We start from the raw sequence: 19,333 nt of genomic DNA, 5'->3' as shown, positions 1-19,333 counted from the left end.
GCAGCCAGGACTCAAACAGGTGCCTATATGGGATGCCAGCATTGCAGGCAGCAGTTTAACCTGTTACACCACAACACCAACACTGAAATCCATTTTTAAAGATTTATTTATTTATTTGAAAGTCAGAGTTGCAAAGAGAGAGCGAAAGGCAGAAAGAGAGTGAGAGAGAATGAAAGAGAGAGAGCTCGTCCATCAGAGAGCAAGAGAGAGAGAGAGAGAGAGAGAGAGATCCTCTATTCGTTGGTTCACTCCACAAATGGCTACACTGGCTGGGGCTTAGACAGGCTGTTTCCTGGAACAGGAAATTCCATCTGGCTCTCCCATGTGAGTGACAGGGGCCCAAGCACCTGAGACATCTGCTGCTGCTTTCCCAGGCACATTAGCAAGGAGCTGGATTAGCAATGGAGCAGCCAGGATTCCAATTGGCACTCATATGGGATGCCAGTATTGCAGGAGGCAGCTCAACCTGCTATGTAACAATGATGGTTCCCTCTATCTTGAATTTCAATTTTTTGCCGTCATTCCTATTTCTCATATAATTCATTGAAGGTCATTTGTGAAACAAATTATATCAGTATAAATAATTTCAAATAAATAAGTATATAATTTAGACAAAATCTTTTTGTCAAATAATGTATTATAGCCTTGTAAATACAGTCAAAGTTGTTATAATACATACCAATCTTTATTTATAGTTTGGAAAGATAATTCAGTATTAAAAAACCATTAGTGTAATAATCCCATTACAAAAGAAGAAAAATGACAAGCTAATGAATGTTGAGGAATAATTAAATGAAATTCAACATTCATTTACGACAAGCATCCTGCTGGGAAAAGAATATCTGCAATTTGATAAAAGGTAACCTTCACGAAACAAACATCATCTTGGTGACATTTTGAAAACATTCCTATTTAATGTTAACAAAAGCAAAGGATTCCCTCAACCCCTCTTTGCTTCTTTTCACCATGGTACAGTTGGTCCTAGCCAGAAATGTGAGAGAATTAAAAGGAAGAGTCGTGTTTGCAAATAGTATCAGTAGCTACAGACAAACCAATAAAACTAATAAATGTCAACAGCAAGATTTCACAGACCACAGAATCTCAACAAACGTGCTGTGCTCAGCCTCATTAGTAAGCCAGTGTGGCACTGGGCATCAGTCAGATTGACAGGAGTCTGAGGGTATTGCTAACAGGAGAGGATGTGGTAGCAGAAATTTTCACACATTGGTGGTGGGATTGTGAATTTGCACGACCATTTGGGAAACAGTTGCACAGCCTGTGTTTGTCTGGTTGTCTCGGACCTGGTGTCAGGGATGTAGATCTGGTGTCTTCTCCCCAGAGGGACAGACCTCCTCTTGGCTTTGTGGTGCTGGCCCCAAGGAAACCGCAGACTGTGCATGGACATTCCTTTCAGGTGGTGGGACAGCATTTTTAGTTTGGGCTGTGAAGGGCACATGTGGAGTAGGAAACACATGTGGCCATGTAAGTGCTGTGCTGCGGTGTGGCTCTGGTCTGACCCCCAAGGGTTCCTATGTTGGAGGACTGGTCCACAGTGTGATGGTGCTGAGAAATTGGGCTTCCAAGAGGTGGAGCTTGGTGGGAGGCTCTTAGGGGCATTGAGGGTGCTGCCCTGGGAAGGGAATGCTGGCCTCCTGGAAGGAGTTCTGCGAGAGCCTGGCCCTGGCTCTCTCCAGTCCCTGGCTCTCGGTATGGAGGTGTGATCCTTCGCTCCTGCCATTGTGATCTGCCCTGATTGACATAACCAAGAGAGGCCTCACCAGAGCTTAGCAGATGCCAGCACCATGTTCTTGTTCCCCAAGAACTGTGAACTAAAGAAGCCTCATTTTCTTCATTAGTAGCCCACCTCACATACTTCGTTAAAGTAATGCAAAACTAATACCATAAATTGCCTGTAATTCTCCAGTAAATTGCCTTTCCCAGGCTTCTCCATGTCCTTGGCGTGTCCTAAAGCCTTGACTGTAGGACAAGCAGAAGGCTGTGTAGGAGTCAGCAAGGCCCCAGGCACCACCTACATCTTGTTGCTGCAGGTAGTTTGCTCCATGAACATTGTGTGGGAAAAGCTGTACAGTTCTTGCTGTGTAAACCTGTGTCTGGAGACTTACTGCCAAGCTCCTTCTCCTACCATTTTTAAAACCATTTTTAAGAGCCATAAACGTGTCTGCGTTGTCCTTCTATGTGTGCAGACCCTGCTTGAATTCCGCAACAGAGCAAAGTATGAGTAGAAGGTATTATAGCTTAAGCACCCACGGAGCAGCTTCACTTTTGCCTTCTCACGTGGCTGCCAAAGTGTATTGGATCTTACTTACGTAATAAAAATCATGGCCATCATACCTCAGAATATTGGACAACAATTAATCAATTAATTGTGCCCTGAGAGAGCAGGGGAGCCTTGGATTACATAGACCAGCTGGTGTTTAGCTGCTCTCAGGGAGGCTGCCTATTCAGAATAGAAGGGTGAGTCCAGGGCCCCCTAGACAGGTCCTCCGGGGGCTTGTAGGACTCTCCCTGCATATTGTAAACCATAGGCTTGGTCAAACTCTCATTTGCAGCAAGCTCTGGTACAAGGCAGTTACATAGTTTCATGATCAGGACATGGTTTCTCAGGGCTCTCAATTCTTCCTGTAAAGTGAGGAAAGATCTGTCTTGTTCGGTTGTTGCTATTTTGAATAAAAAGGCACTGCTTTCTGAGCTCACTGCCCCAGCCCTCGTGGCAGCAATGGGAAGGCTTGATGAAGTTGTGCAAGATCCTGGATCTTGCACCAAGGAATGCTGAACCCACGGACAGCCATGCCTTGGAACTGAACCCAGAGTCGGGCTCCCTGGGGTGGAGATGGGCCAGGGAACTCCTGGGAATGTGGTGGTGTTTTCATAATCTTGGGGATTGAGAGAGCAGGAGGAACTTCTGGCTCATAAGAATCTGGGAGAAAGAGGGAATGGGGGTGAGCAGAAGGAATGGAGCAAAGTCTGCCAACACCCCTAGCCCTGGTGCCGAGTTCTTAGGGTGGGAGACAAGGAGTGTGAAAGGATTGGTTTCCACGACTCACTGGTGAGCCTTTGGCCTGAGGAGTGCAGGGCAGAACCCATGGCTGTTGGAGTCCCCCACGTCTGCACAGACAGAATCTCCCCATGCAGCTGAGAATTGCAGCTTTGGGCGCTTTTCCAAGGATCTAGAGGTTTTCCAAACTCGGTCCCCTGCTTTGTTTGTGTGGATATTCAGCTTCCCTGCAGGTGCTGGCCACCTGTGCTCTGCTGTCTTGGGCTCTGTGTGCAGTTCTATCTTTTTAAAGATTATTTTCACCTTATTTGGAGAGAGAGAGAGAGAGAGAGAGAGAGAGAGAGAGAAAGTGAGTGCTTCCTTCCCCTGTTTCACTCCCCAGATGCCTACAATAGCTAAGGCAGGACCAGACCAATGCTAGGAGCTTGGAATCTAATCTAGGTCTTTCATGTGGGTGGCAGGGATTTAAGTACTTGAGCCATCATCTACTGTCTCCCAGGATGTACATTATCAGGAAGCTGGATTGGAAGTGGAGCCGGGAGGCAAACCAAGCACTCCTATGTGGGATGTGGGTGTCCCAAGTGCTGTCTTAACCACTGATCTACACTGAATGTTGCCCAAGCATCCCCCATCCTCGCCAACACCCTGCCTGCATCTTGAGTCAGAGACTGGCTCTCTTGGGTCCCTTTCTGTCACTTTCCTTCCAGTCTTCCCCAGACTCACCTCCATGCTTTGCTTCCCATCACAGAGATCCAGACCACTCCTGGTACCCAAGCAACCAGAATAGCATCTGTATGTCCCATGCCCCAGGTTAATGCAAGAGCCACAGAAAATCCATAGGTGTGTCCAATGTGAAAATTGTTTCTCTGTAATATTACTCACTTCCTGGCTAAAACTCCTTCAATATCTTCCCATTATTCTTAAGTTGAAATAAAACTGTTTTTAACTCAACAACTAAGGCTTTCTGCTCCCTGCCTGGCTTTGTCTTCCACCTCACGTTCTTTACCTTGTGTCCAAACTCTTTTGATCATGAACACTCATCAGTTAAGATACAGTGGTCCCTCAGTCCATCAGGGATTGATTCAAGGACCTGTGATATAAAAATCCATGGATGCCCAAGTCCTTTACATAAAATGGCAAAATATTTGTACAGAACCTGCACACATCCTCCTGTAGACTTCAAATCATCTCTACAATAACGTATGATACCTACTATGAAGTAAAGTCTATATAAATAATTGCTGTACTGTATTATTTAGGGGATAATGACAAAGAAGCATGTGCATGTTCAGGGTGGGTGCAGCCATGTAGTCCTAACTACATGTCGGATCCAGAGTTGACTGCGATTTTCTCTGTTCTTATCAGTCATACATTTTGGGTATATATCTATTTCATTGCTCACCCTGTTTTCACATCAGTGAAGCACTGTTCTTCAGATCCATCACACACCTGGGATGAAGGGCTCAGTCAAACTCACGTAGATTGCCTTGCAAGCCCCCTGGGCTGGGTGCTGTGCTCTGTGGACATCTGTTCTGTCCAGACAGGGTTACCTCTGGATCTCTGCATTTTCTCCTTCCCTTCCCAGGGCAAAATCTTCTCACCTTTGACTGGTTCTCTATATTCTTCGGATGTTTATTAAGCCAATAGGCACCAAAAAACAGGCCATACTGCTTAGAGGATACAAGCCAATTTAGGCTCAGTAGTTACAGTTGTATTCATGGTCTTCAAGTAGGTGTGAGTTGCTTGAATCCAGTGCCAAAACACACAGCTACAGATACCTGACTTTGACTTCAGTCCCAATCTCTGAATCTGTGTTTACATAGGAGCAAGGAGAATGAGAAATCAGACAATACATCTGCTCATTTACTACTCACTAGTCAGAGGCTAAATGAACTTACTCAGCATTTATGAGGATTAATTAAGCTGACGTTTGGACAGGGGTCAGAACACAAGTGATGGATATTTGGATTGTTTCCAGTTTTTTTTTTTAATTTTGATCTATGCTTAATGGACAAGCATTTACATGTTTTACTCTGTACACTACATTTGCAGGATGGCTCCCCAGAAGTGCAATGCTGGATCCAAGGGCGAATATGTTGGCAAGTTTTGTAACTACGGATATAGCCATATTTTGCTTTTTTAATATTTATTTTGTTTATTTGAAAGATGGAGTTACAGAGAGAGGTAGAGGTAGAGCCAGGGTGGGGGGGGTGTCTTCCATCCGTTGGTTCTCTCCCCAGATGACTGCATCAACCAGAGCTGAGCTGATCTGAAGCCAGAAGCCAGGAGCTTCTTCTAGGTCTCCTATGTGGGTGCAGGGGCCCAAGGAATTGGGTCATCTTCCACTGCTTTCCCAGGCCATAGCAGAGAGCTGTATTGGAAGTGGAGCAGCTGGGACACAAACCGGCACCCATATGGGATGCTAGCACTGCAGGCTGGGGTTTTAACTCCTTGCACAATAGCGCCGGCTGCATATTTCAATTTTTAAGGCATTTTAATTTTAGGCATGGAAAGCCAAGACACTCTGGCAAAAAAAAAAAAAAAAGACCTAAATGAAAGATCTCTGCAAGTGAGATCCCAGTAGAAAGAACGGGCCATCAAAGAAGGAGGTGCCTTTCTCTGAAGGGCGGAGGGAACTTCCACTTTGACTATGACCTTGTCTAAATAAGGTCGAGGTCAGTGAACTCAAAAGGCTTCCATAGCCTTGGCAACTCATGACAAGAGCCTAGGGAGATTACTGATGCCATAAACAAGAGTGTCAATTTGTTAAGTCAACAACAGAAGTCACTCTGCACTTACTCTTCATGTAGGATCTCTGTCCTTAATGTGTTGTTCAGTGCGAATTAATGCTGTAACTAGTACTCAAACAGTATTTTACACTTTATGTTCTGTGTGGGTGCAAACTGATGAAATCTTTACTTAATATAGGCTAAATTGATCTTCTGAATATAAAGATAATTGAAAATGAATCTTGATGTGAATGGAATGGGAGAGGGAGCGGGAGAAGGGAGGGTTGGGGGTGGGAGGGAAGTTATGGCGGGGGGAAAGCCATTGTAATCCATAAACTGTACTTTGGAAATTTATATTTACTAAATAAAAGTTAAAAAAAGAGTTATACTTTAGCTTACACTTAACTTAGCGATTTACACGTGGGCCAGGTCCCCTAAAACCGCATCATCATAGTATGTTAACAATCTTTTGGATTGTTGACTATCTGACAGGTGAAAAATGGGTCCACAAAGTAATTTGATTTTGTATTTTTTACCATTAGAAATGTTGTGCATTTGTCATATGCTTAGGAATCACTTGCATTAGATACCTGTGGACTGCTTTTTCAAGCCTTGTGATAGGGCAGTGGTTGAATAAATTTGGTGCATTTGTTCAAGAGGGTATTGTGCCACTGTACAAAAGAATGAGGAAATTCTCTGTTTACTGATGCAGAACAAACACCAAGATATGCTGGGAAGTGAAAAAGAAAGGTGCATATCTTTTGTGCAAAAAAAGATACAATAAGAACCATTTTCTATACTTTCTTACATGTGCACAGAGTCTGGAAGTACATGAACATGTTATCTGTAGGAAATGGAAAATGAGAACTTGAGATGAGAATGGGGAATGAGACAGATGAGGAACAGCTGTTGGAGGGACTTTTCACATTGTGTGCATTTTATTTGTTTTTAATTCTTTTTATTTGAGAGAGAGAGAGAGAAAGAATGAGGAAGAGAGAGAGAGAGAATTTACTGTCTGCTGGTTCATTTCCCCAAATGCTTATAATGACGGGAGCTGGGCCAGATGGAAGCCAGCAGTCAAGAACTCAATCCAGGTCTCCCATGTGGATGGCAGGGATCCAACCACTTGAGTCACCACCTGATGCCTCCCAGGGTTGACACCAGTAGGAAGTTGCAACGGAGAGCTGAAGCTGGGAATTGAACCCAGGCACTTTGCTTGAGATGTGGGCATATGAGCTGGCATCTTAAATGCTAGGCCAATTGCCTTTCCTATATATATATATACATATACATATACATATACATATACATATTTAATTGTGTGACATGAGGACACTTCAGAAAAGTTCTTAGAAAATGGAATTAAAAGGTAAATTTATGTTGGTGTAAAAATAACCTTGAAATCCATGTGTAGCTTTTTCATAATTGGCATTTTCATGAACTTTGTAGGTATACATATCATTTTTGGCACCACAATACATTTATCTTTTAATTCCGGTTTCCATGAAGCTTTTGAAGTACCCTCATATTACCTTTTTGATGAACGAAATTAAAGCAAAGAGTGCGTGTCTTGAAAGCAGGCTGCATGTTGAGATTCACACTCAACACAGCTCCCATGACTTCCTGTCCTTATTCTGCTTTAGGGAGAGGCTTCTGCAGATAGTGACCAGGGCTATGGAGGTGGAGGCAGAGATTTTGTTTTAAAAGCTGTATTTGAAATGCACAGTGACAGGGGTTGGTGTTGTAGCACAGCAGGTAAAGCTGTGGCCTGCAATGTTGGCATCCCATATGGACGCTGGTTCAAATCCTGGCTGCTCCACTTTGGATCCAGTTCCCTGCTAATGTGCCTGGGAAGGCAGAGGAAGATGGTCCAGGTACTTGGGCCATTGCTACCCATGTAGGAGATCTTGATGAAGCTCCTGGCTCCTGGCTTTGGACTGGCCCAGCCTTGGCCATTGTAGCCATTTGGGGAGTGAACAAGCAGACGGAAGATATCTCTCTCTCTTTCTGTCTCTCTACAACTCTGCCTTTCAAATAAATAAATCTTTTTAAAAAACGAAATGCAGAGAAAGAGAGAATCTTCCATCTGCTGGTTCACTCCCCAAATGGCCAGGCTGAATCCAGGAGTCAGGAACTCCATCCAGGTCATCCATGTGGGTGGCAGGGATCCAAGCACTAGAGCAATCTTCTGCTGCTTTCCCAGGTACATTAGCAGAGAGCTGTATTGGAAGTGGAGCAGCCAGGGCTCTAAACAGCCCTCTGATATTGGAGGCCAGCATCACAGGAGTGGCATAACCTACTGTAATACAATGCCCATGCCTGAGACAGAGCTTTGAGATCATTGGCCAACAGAGTATGTTCAGCTTGGGGCCTCATTTGAGGATGCCCGTAGAAACACTTGATACTTAACTGCATGTTTAATGGACGACCAGTGCTCTCAAGGCATTAATCCTGAGACGAAACACAAGAGGAAAGTTCTGTGGTTGTCTCCATGGTATACAGGAGGAAACCCAGGCTCGGAGCCTTGCCCAAGGACTCAGAGCTTTTAAGTAGGAGGGCTGGCAATGGAAGCCAGATGTCCTCGTATTTCTATTACTCTGAGGAGCCAGAGTAGTCCATGAGGCGTTGGTCCTGTCTCGAAACCAGGGGAGACATGTTTTTCACTACATTCTCTCTCCCCTTCTTGAAAGGTCAGAGGAAACTAGGTGGGGTCTCAAACTAGGTCACCCACAAAACTGAACACGAACTGAGAGCATCCACAAAGCAGCTTAAAAATGTAATAATTTGATACAGAATTGAAGTCATCATTATGGGGACAGCCTGGGCCTTATTGATCGTTCCTATGTAAAATGCACATCTGCTCCTGTTGTCCATGGATTCTATGTGAAGTTAGGTACTGAAGACCCTGCTGTGCACGAGTGTGGCTGAGGATCTGGAGTGGAGTGTGTCTGCATCAGCACTTGGACTTCACTCTTGCTTCACCTGCTGTCAGATCATGGCATCCTGGACTAAATGTGGCTCATGGAAGTAGCCTCTGGGTGACAGAGGCCTGGCCTCTGATGCCAGGCCTGTGTGGTGGCTGAGAGCATGAGTGCGGAGAGGAGAGGCAAGGCTGCGACAGGCAGGAAAGTTCCCCAGGCAGGGCTGTGTGAGAGTATCTGTGGTGGGGGATGAATTGCACCACCTCTCTCTACAGCCTCACAGAACAGTGCACTATAAAACAAGGCTACCTTTTATGGAGAATACTCAGTTTAATACTCAGTTTAATTCCAGAAAATTGTGCTCTACGTTATTCTTTCGGTGGTAGAAATGCCACTTTGATATGATTGATAGCATTTGCTTTAGATTTTTAAGGAAAATGAACCTATACATGGTATTTTATACAGTCATGAATTCAGGTTCATGTTATAGAAATATAGTCCATGGGGTGGAGGGGGAGACCCCGTAAGCATTTCTCCAGACCAAAGGATGAGAGGACCTGCCCTGGATGCCCTGGGGATGCAGGCTGCAGGCTGCGGGAAGCCTGCGCCTACCAGGCTGTGCTGCCAACTGCGGGCTTGCCCCTCTACCACTCAGGTTCTACCCAACCCTCCACCACGCGGTCAGACCTGTTGGTGCCACCTGCTCCTCTCTGCACCTCGGGGAAACTCTCCCCGAGGCCCAGTGTTGCCTCTTCCAGAAGACCCTGTCCCTCTTGTCAGTCCCGAGCCACTTGGAAACCTTCTCTGCTGTCTCCCTCATTGCACACTCTCCAAGTCAGTCCCTCTCCGAGGTAGTGAGGGCCTAGGATCAGAATTCGCTGCTTCCTCCAGCTTTATCCTTAGCAGTGACAAACGGATGACCTTGCAGATTCTGTGCCTTAGATTTCTGTGGGGGAGGGTGCTTGTCAATGTCTGCCCCCTCTTCTGTGGCGGGAGGGCAGAGCTCTCTGGGGATGGCTCTGCCTTCAGGCTCCAGGCGGGGAGGAGGCAGGTGCTGTCAACAGGTCTCTGCTGTGGTGTCCGATGATTGCAGCCTCGGGCTCCCCGGGCTGCTCTGGTCTTGGTTTTGGCCATGACCCAAAAGCTTGACATCCCCCCTCCGTCTTCTCACCCCACAAGATACATCTCCTTTGTATTCTGTTCTTCTTGTGTTTTTCTAGCTATAAAGTTATAAAAAATAGTAAGTTATAAAAATAGTAAGACTATCCATGAAGAACCAAGCTATTATAAACAGCACAAGTGGTCTTCAGAAACTTCAAAACTTCAAGAGAAATACATATTACGGTAAAATTTGGGGGTGCTTCAACATTTCTTTTGCACCAAAAATAAACTTATCTTTGCATTCGATGCGTTCGGGAACAGTTTTACATATTCTGAAAGATGGTGGGATAAGCTGCAGGCCCATTAGAGATAAAAAGGACAGTCAGGAGCTTGGGTGCTCAAAGAGTATTAACTTCATTCTGTCACTCACACGCTTATCCCCATGGCTTCTGGAACCGGAGACCAAGAATGCTACCCGCACCTTCTGCAGATGATCATCTTTTTGAAGGCATCCCTGAGCTCTGGGCTCCGGAAGGCATAAATGAAGGGGTCGATGACGGCGTTGCACATGATCAACATGCCGTTCACCTGGAAGAGAGACATGTAGCATGCGCAGTAAGGGTTATCTGGGCAGAATGTCATTAGCAGCACGTGAAGGACGAAGGGGGCCCAGCAGAAGATGAAGACCCCCAGCAGGATGGTCAAGGTGATGGCCCCGCGCATGTTGGACCTGGGGAGGGTGGAGATCCTCCTGGCGTGGGAGCGGGCCAGCAAGAACATGTGCACATAGAGACACAAGATGAAGACCAGCATGAGCGGGAACAGCGAGGTGAAGGTGAGCACCGTGGGGATGTGATGAGAGAAGATCACCATGGTGATGCCGCTCCCCGTGCAGAGTGCCCAGAGGACGGTGAGCGCGACCAGGGCTCGGCGCACGGTCACGATGCTGTGGTACTGCAGAGAGTGGAAGATGGTGATGTAGCGGTCCGCGGCGATCGCAGTCAGGCTGAAGATGGACCCCAGCAGAGACAGGACGAACATGGAGTCGATGACGTCATCCGCCGTCGTTTCGAAGTCGCCCCGAGGTTTGAGGTAGCCCGTGTTTCTGAGCAGGATCAGGATGTTTTCCAGGATCTTGTACAGGCTGCCTAGCATGTCGGAAACGGCCAGGCTGCAAATGAAAAAGTGCATGGGGGATTGGAGATGCTTGTTCTTGACCACGGCCAGAAGGACGGCCAGATTCTCCAGCACCCCAGCCATGGAGAGTGTGAAAAACACCTCCTCGGGCAAGACCACCCGTGGGCAGTCCGAGTGGTTTCTGGCCGTGTCACTGGAGTTCTCGTAGGCACTGAGAATGCGCTGCATTTCTGCTGCTTGTGCAGGGGCCTGGGCTCGACCTCGCAGAGAGCTCGATCCAGTCATCCAATGCCTCCTGTCCTCAGCACCTGCTGGAGATCCGAGGGCAAAGTCGCTCGGCCACCTGCAAGAGACGTGGAGCAGACTACAAAATGAGAACCAGCCACATTGGTGTAAGAACAATCTCTTCCCTCTATAAAATAACTGTTTACTTATTTATTTTATTTTTTTAAATATTTATTTATTTATTTATTTGAAGGTCAGAGTTACACAGAGAGAAAAGGAGAGGCAGAGAGAGAGAGAGAGAGAGAGGTCTTCCATCCGCTGGTTCACTCCCCAATTAGCCGCAATGGCTGGAGCTGCACCAATCAGAAGCCAGGAGCCAGCAGCTTCTTCCGGGTTCCTCATGCAGGTGCAGGGGCCCAAGGACTTGGGCCATCTTCTGCTGCTTTCCTAGGTCACAGCAGAGAGCTGACTCAGAAGTGGAGCAGCCGGGACACGAACCAGTGCCCATGTGGGATGCTGCCACTGTAGGTGGCGGTTTTATCCACTACGCTACAGTGCCGACCCCTACTTATTTATTTTAAAGAAACACATTCAATGCAGAGCTCTAGAAGGCTCACTCTTTTTACATTTAATTTAATTTAATTTTGTTTTTATTCTGACAGAGAACTCTCATCTGCCGGGTCACTCCGTAAATGTCGGTAATAGCTGATGCCAATCCAAAGCCAGGAACATGTAGGGAGCCAAGTTCTTGAGCTGGTGCCTGCTGTCTCCCAGGGTGTGCACCAGCAGAAAACTGGATGGGAAGCAGAGATGCATTGAAACCCAGCCACTGTGATAGGAGAGGTAGGTGTCCCAATCAACTACTTAACTGCCAGCCAATGTCCTCTGTGGTGTAGTAATTTAACTAAAACAATTCACCGAGCCTTCATCTTGAATTCTGAGCCCAGAGATTAAGACAAATATTTCTTTTTGTTCTCCTCCCTTTGCCTTGCATTCTGGTCATGAATGCAGTTGTGTTTGTGACACAAGGGGACTTCAAAATGTCCATGGAGAAATAGACTCAAAAAGTTAAGTTTATTATGATGCAAACATATTTGAATTCTTTGTACACAAGAGGGTTTTCAGAAAGTTCATGGAAAATGTGCATTATGAAAACAACAAAACACAGATTTCAAATTTTTTTTGCCTTCAAATAAACATACTCTTTAAAAAATCCCTTTTTCAGACTTTTTTTTTTTTTTTTTTTAGATTGGAATGAGCAGCAGTGGGCTCCTGCCTGAGAAGACGTGAAAGAAATGAGGCATGTGTGGGAGCAGGAAGGCACACAATGCCTCCTCCTCCAAAGAAGGGTCTCTCCCGTTCACTGTTGCTCCGGGGCACAGCCAGACCAGATAACCTGTGGGATGAAGGCAGGTGTGTGGGTGTGTCATTCCCGTGTGATTCTTTCTGCTTCCCAGGAATCTAAAAAAGTTGATCTCATAGACGTTGAGAGTATAATGGTAGTTTTCAGAGCCTGGGGACTGTGGAGGGAGGGCCGAATGGGGAAAGGTTGACTAATAAATAGGTACCAAGTTATAGTTCAATAGGAGTACGAAGTTCCTATGTTCTAATGCACAGCGTGGAATGGGGACTTCAGCTAATGATAATGTAAGCGGCAGTGATGACTCAAGTGCTTGGGTCCCTACCACCCATGTGAGAGACGTGGATTGAGTTCCCAGCTCCTGCTTTTGGCCCCTGCCATAGCAGACTTTTGGAGAATGAACTAGTAGATGGGAGTTCTCTCCCTCTGTCTGTCTGTCTTTTGGTCTCTCAAATCAGAAACCAAGAAACTCCAAGAGAAGATTACTCATCTGTTGTAGAAGAGCTAGTGGGCCCCAGGATGAAAGGCTGAGATGAGGGGATTTTCCTGTGTACACACACACAAAGCATATGTCTACCTACATGACTACAGTCCCTATTCAGAGGGTGAAATTAAAATATTAAATGCATCCAGTAAAAATTGGGGAAAAAGCTCAGAAGCCAAGATGCTGAGAGGGGCTCCCAATTCACTCACAGGGAATCTGTAAGCACCCCATGTGTGCACCCCCGCCAAGCCAGAGAGCCCATCTGCTCAGTGGAAAACAGCCCCGTTAGCCTCCCCAGCCAGCCTCCAGGAGAGCAGTACAACGAGGAGACGCAGCACTCTGCAGCCACCTGATCCTCAGCAGGCCCCTCCCCGACCCCAGGCCTCCCACAGCCCACCACCACTGGTCAGTCAACCCTACTTTCAATAGCAGGAGGCCCAAGGGGCTCATTTCCATGGCTACCATGCCCCTACCCCACTTCGTAGTAGAAAGATAGTAGATTATATACCACACTTTGCTTTTCCATGGATCACTTCCTCTTCCTCCCTCCCTTCGTTCTTTCTTTCCTTTTTCCTTCTGCTGCATGGTATTGCATGGTATAGATGTATTCTAACTTACTGAATCTGCTCAGTGTTCATAGCTATGTGGGTTATTTCCAATATTTTGCTATGCCAAGCATGCTGTAGTGCACAGTCGTCTAAGTACACAGTGTCTTCTGTGCATGTATAGTGCGGCTAATTCACAGCAGTGGAGTTGTTGAGTCCTTATGCTTTGGTGATGGTTTTGATAATGTCAAAAGCCTCTCCTAGGGCCTTTGTCAGTTTCGGCCCTGGCCAGCGCTGTGTGGAGGTGCCCTATCTGCCATGGCCTCCTCAACACATGGCTAGCAAGCCTTTGGATGGCTGCCCACATCACATTTAGCAGGTGTTTTATGTTCAGGTTTCAATCTAGAAACACACAGCATGGGTTCTGCTCTCGCCCTCTGGTGAGGTTGCTGTCCCAGGCGGGGCAAGCGTTCGAGCATCCTGTGCTCTCAGGGCCTCTCAGGTGCCAGCCCCTCCCTTCTGTGGCAGTGCCCGGGGTGCACGGGACTGCCCTGCCAAAGGGTCTGGCTGAGGCTGCAGCTGGCACTTCATCTCTGAGCATGTCGTGTCCCTGCAACTGAGAGGTGCATCTATTTCTTGGCACGGGATTCAAAGAGAGGAGTGTGGGAAAATGGAGCAGCAAAATGAACTTGAGATGATCTCACAAGAAATAAGGAGGTGAACAAGGAAAATAAGCAACAACACTAAAATGAGAACTGACATACAGGACCTGGTTGAGTTTTCCAGAAATTAGAAGTAGCCAGATGGTAGACTTTGTGCTGAATGGACCAGAGTCTAGGATCCCATCAAGGCATCTACCTTAGTGTGCTGATGGCTGTCTCCTGCTCTGACAGTGCTGTGGCCCTGGGCCATCTTCTCAGTGTTTTAAACCTTACTCTGGTTGCAGGGGTCAAGGTGAAGTTTGCCCGATGTCAAAAGCCAGTCTTTGGGAAGAGCTATTCAGACTCTCAGCAAAAGTTAATGACTTTGACTGACATTTGGGAAATAGAGAATTGGAGAGGGGGCTGGAAGATACAGGGCATCAGTGAGCTCATTGGCAGCAGGAGCTGTCCCCCCCCCCCAGTCTTCCTTCTGGCCCGCGCCCACCACATTCAGCAGTGATGCCCCTGGGAAGGGACCTGTGCGGCCAGTGTGTGTTCAAGCCCCACTTTCCCATGGCATTCACATTGTCATCTCCAGGCAGGGGTTCTAGGACCTAGCAAGTCCCACCTCCACTCCTGGATGTTTGGCTCCGGTAGGGTGGAATACTTTGAAGCACTTGTAATAAAAGCAACTGAACAAATGAAAAAAAAAAAAAATCAAAAAGACTCCTGCTCTTGTGGCAAAACACTTAATAGGGGAAATCAATCTTCAATGCACGTGAGATGAAGGATCTCCTCAGCTCTGCCTGAGAGGGCCCCAGTCTGCCTCTGGCATTTTGTTGATGCTTTGTAGACATGAATACTATTGATTGCTGTGAAATTGTCCGTGAACACGGCCACCTGATTTCTTATTTGGTGTAATTCTGTGCAACCTTCGAGAGTTAATAACTGTATGCTTGGCACAGGATCTGACATGATGTGTGTCTTGTCAATGGAGAGCAATGTGTGGGCTGATGAGGAGTCTGATTGAGAAGAATGCTAGTACTGATATGAAAAGTCAGAGAAGTCATTTTCTACTTTGGGTTCTTAGAATCAACCGAAGTGCAGAGAACTGACTGAAACGACTAAAAGCTCATTGATCTGTTGACTTTCTGTTGCAGCCTTGTTAACACTGACACGGAGCAGCTAAGGAGCAGGCCCTTGGGAGCACCTGCACGGCTGAGAATTTTCTCACAACAGGTTTTTCTTTTTGCTCATTTTTTCTAAGAAGAAAGATTTTGCATTAATTACCATAGCTTTCACTTCCCCCTTAAGGTCCCAGTGATGGTGATGTCAACCAGCCGCCCCCTCATCATTTGACTTTGAGGTTTGAGATTAATGTGTTGCCTTTCTGGCTCAGATAATGTAATCAAAATTGTAACGGAAGAGGACATTGTGAGTTTTTTGCACACACTAAATGGGTATTGCTTTTCCTCAGATGACATCGTACAGTGACAGCGAAGGTAAAAGCCACATCCGTGGAAGGGTGGAGCCCGCAGGACAGTGAGGTCTACTGTGGTGTTTCACTGGTTCCAGTGAAATGGTGCACTTTCCCGGGAAGGGCACTGCCTGTGCTCCAAGAATAGAGTTGAGGATGCCCACCAGAGGGAGTGCCTAAAGTACATTAAATCTCATCCCCGAACTGGGAGAGAGAGAGAGAGAGAGAGAGAGAGAGAGAGAGAGAGAACGCTCATCCTCTGGTTCAGTCAACAAATGGCTGCAACAGCCAGGGCTGGGCTAGGCTGAAGTCAGGAGCCCGAAACTCCATCAGGGTCTCCCACATGGGTGGCAGGGGCCCAAGTATTTGGGCCATCATGTGCTGCCTCCTCAGACACATCAGCAGGAAGCTGGATGGGAAGTGGAATAGTTAGGACTTGAACTGGCGCTTCAAAATGGGATACTGGCATTGCAAGCGGCAGTGTAACCCGCTGCACCACAACTCTTGCCCTGGAGTGTATATTTTAAGTGATGCTATCTGTTTACTCATTACTCTTTCAAAAGATTTCTTGGAAATTTCTAATAGTCTTGGAAATTTCTCCCTGGGAGAGAAATGTGAGAAATAGGAGAGAGGGAGAGGGAGAAGATGGGGTGGGAGAGAGGAAGGAGGAAGAGGAGAGGAATATATATATATATATATATATATATATATATATATGATATGATATATCAAGACCAAGCTAAGGTTTGATTTTAGTTAGGAACAGTTGGCCTTCTGGGTATTGCTAGAGTACCCCATGTCCAATATATCCTAAAAATAAAGGTTTTTTTTGGTGAAAGTTAATTTTTGATTTGGTCTATGAGAAATTATCATCAAAATCAAGAAAAAGCATCAGAGAAAGACACCCTTGTCTACACACACATGTAAATGCAGGCAAAACAGAGCTTGATTCATAGAGTTCTCACACTGTGGTTTAGTTTATAAATGATGCCATATGTGAACTATCTAGCCCAGAGCCTGGCACACAGTGAGGGCTTCATAAAGGCTGTCGACCTTACTCAAGCGAAGAATCTTAGAAACGCTGATCTTGTAGAAGTTGAGAGTAGGAGAGTGGTTTGCTGCAGAGGATTGAGAAGAGGTTGGACCCCAGGGATTAAGTTAGAGTTAAAGGAGTAGGTTCTGGTGACCTATTGAACAGGGGTGATGACAGCCAATAATAAGGTGTTGTGTATTTCAATATAGTTGGAAGAGAAGATTTCGAATGTTGTTACCACAATGAAATGATGGATGTTTAAGGGGATGGATAGGCCAATTACCCTGACTTGGCCATTTCACAATGTATCTATGCATCAAAATATTGCACTGTGCCCATAAACATGTACACTATGGCTAAATCTTAAAAAGCCACACAAAGCCATTATGATGAGGCTACAGTTAGGCACTTAATGTAAAACTTAAACTTGCAGCTTGCACAGCCAGCAAGGGAGGTACAAAGTGATGCTTGAAAATATCAAGACTGTTATTTCTCACTGAGTTTTCATTGCCGTAGAATGGAGTTCCATTGTTCAAACACTTGGCACTGAAGGCTCTCCCAAATCCTTTTCCAGGCTGTCACTCTCCTGTTGCATTTTCCAGTGTTCTGTGTAGAACCTGCGTTCTTGCCAGCCCAGGGGCTTATTGTCTTGAGGACATCCAGTTCGTGTTTGCCATCCACGTTTTCACCACCATGGGATTCTCTAACCTCTCCTCTATCTAAGCTACACCTCGGCTTAAGCCTGAAGTTAAGATCAAACCTCTTGAACGTCTCTGTCACTCTCCCAACCACATGCTCTGCCCGTGCACTCATGACCTGCAGCATGCTTTGTTCTTGCCTTGCATTGGACACTGGGAGTGCCCTGCTCTTGGGAGAGGGCAGCCCCAGTGCCTGTCTTATCTCCTGGGCAGCTGAGAAGTGCCCTGGAGGCCTGGCAAATTCTCTACCATCTTCTTCCCATCTGCTTTCGCCGCTGCTCGTGGTGCCCAGTAATATGCGGGGAATTCAAAGATTTGTGAATCAATGGAGTCAAATGTTAAGTTCATTTTGGTGCCAAGCTTCTTTGTACAACATGTTCTTCGTACACGTTGCCCAGACCTCTTGTCTGTGTGGATTTCAAAATGTTTTTTTGCACCAAAATAAACATCTCTGATGTCATTTTCCAGGAACATTTTGAAGCACCCACGTGTTGGTGGATGCATTAGAATGTGACTATCATCCTCTGCATGATTTCTTTTCTTTTCTTTCTTTCTTTTTTTTTTTTTTTTTTTTTGACAGGCAGAGTGGACAGTGAGAGAGAGAAAGACAGAGAGAAAGGTCTTCCTTTTTGCCGTTTGTTCACCCTCCAATGGCTGGCGTGGCCGGCGCATCGTGCTGATCCGAAGCCAGGAGCCAGGCACTTCTCCTGGTCTCCCATGGGGTGCAGGGCCCAAGTACTTGGGCCATCCTACACTACACTCCTGGGCCACAGCAGAGAGCTGGCCTGGAAGAGGGGCAACCGGGACAGAATCTGGCGCCCTGACCGGGACTAGAACCCTGTGTGCCGGCGCCGCAAGGCGGAGGATTAGCCTATTGAGCCGTGGCGCCGGCCCTCTGTATGATTTCTAACAAGATAGATTTGGGAATATCTATGAATTGTGTGAGAAATAGAGCTGGCGGTTTCATGTTTTCAGTGTAGGAGCATAAAAGTCTTAGAGGGGAGTGTTTGTGTTAGGGTTTTGTGGGGATTGATGCTTCTGCTAGCAATGCAAATGTTTTCTTTCCTCTTCTTTGCAGGTGGTGCTAGAAAACAACAGTCATTACCCCTCTCCTAGGGACCATGAGGCATGGAGTTCCACAGGGCCCCCTGGAGCAGCTCTGTTTGCAAGAGTATGTGCACTGCCAGGGTCTCCTGCCTGGCTATCTAGGCAGGAAGTAATGGCTTTTGGTGCAAGAGTCAGGAAGAGGTTTTCACCTAGAAGGAAAGGGGCATGTGAGAGCCCATTGTCCGAAGGAAGCAGTTGAAATCAGCTTTTTTTCCCCCACCAATGTGGAAAGGAGAAAGAACACGACCTCTGGGAGTGTTTCTTCTCGGGACACAGCGGGCACAGCCCACTCTAGGAAGAGTGAGGAGGCGAAGCCACACCCATACTGGGCCTGGCCCAGAGCTGCTGGGTGGTTGTCACACTGGGGATGGCTGTTTCTGAGAATCCCAAGGAAGCTTTCCTGGCAGGACCCTGCCACATTCCTTTAGACGGAGGAGCTGTTCCCCTAGCGACACCCTGTGGCTGTGAGGAGTAACAGCTGTAGCCGGTGGCTCAAATACCAGAATGTCCTTGCTTGCTTTTTGGACTCTGTATGTGTAAGCCCTTGGTTTCTAGAAAACTCAGGTGCAAAGAAGGACGTCAGAGGATGATGCTGTAGTTTTTGATTCTAACACAAGAGATGGGTGTTTGAACATTGGGTTTAAATATTAAGAGAGATTAGTGTTTTTACCCCTAGTTTGTGGAGTAACACATACTGATCCACATTAAAATATGAAATCTATGAGATATTCAGAATGAAAGCAGTAAAATTTTCTAATGAATACATGTGAGTGATGTACACCATATGAAAAAGTATATGGCCAAGACTGTTGGTGCAAAGGGATTAGAATTTTCTGTATTCTGAAGTTCCATTTGGTGA

At 46.4% G+C, this 19,333-nt stretch overlaps 1 protein-coding gene across 1 annotated transcript in view; it reads right to left on the bottom strand.

The window, feature by feature from the left end:
• MC2R (melanocortin 2 receptor) overlaps positions 1-11,132 on the bottom strand; it is a 42,136-nt gene extending 31,004 nt beyond the window's left edge. The window contains exons 1-3 of the mRNA XM_062199975.1: positions 10,249-11,132; positions 6,554-6,612; positions 1,874-1,977 (exon numbers count right to left, since the gene is read on the bottom strand). Coding sequence (XP_062055959.1) covers positions 1,874-1,977; positions 6,554-6,612; positions 10,249-11,132 — 1,047 coding nt within the window. The remainder of the gene's footprint in view (positions 1-1,873; positions 1,978-6,553; positions 6,613-10,248) is intronic.
• Positions 11,133-19,333: the final 8,201 nt, after the last annotated feature.

Source organism: Lepus europaeus, chromosome 9 (assembly GCF_033115175.1).
Source record: "Lepus europaeus isolate LE1 chromosome 9, mLepTim1.pri, whole genome shotgun sequence".
Taxonomy (NCBI): Eukaryota; Metazoa; Chordata; class Mammalia; order Lagomorpha; family Leporidae; genus Lepus; species Lepus europaeus.
The sequence above is the reverse complement of the archived record's forward strand: the minus strand, read 5'-3'. Positions and strand labels throughout refer to the sequence as shown.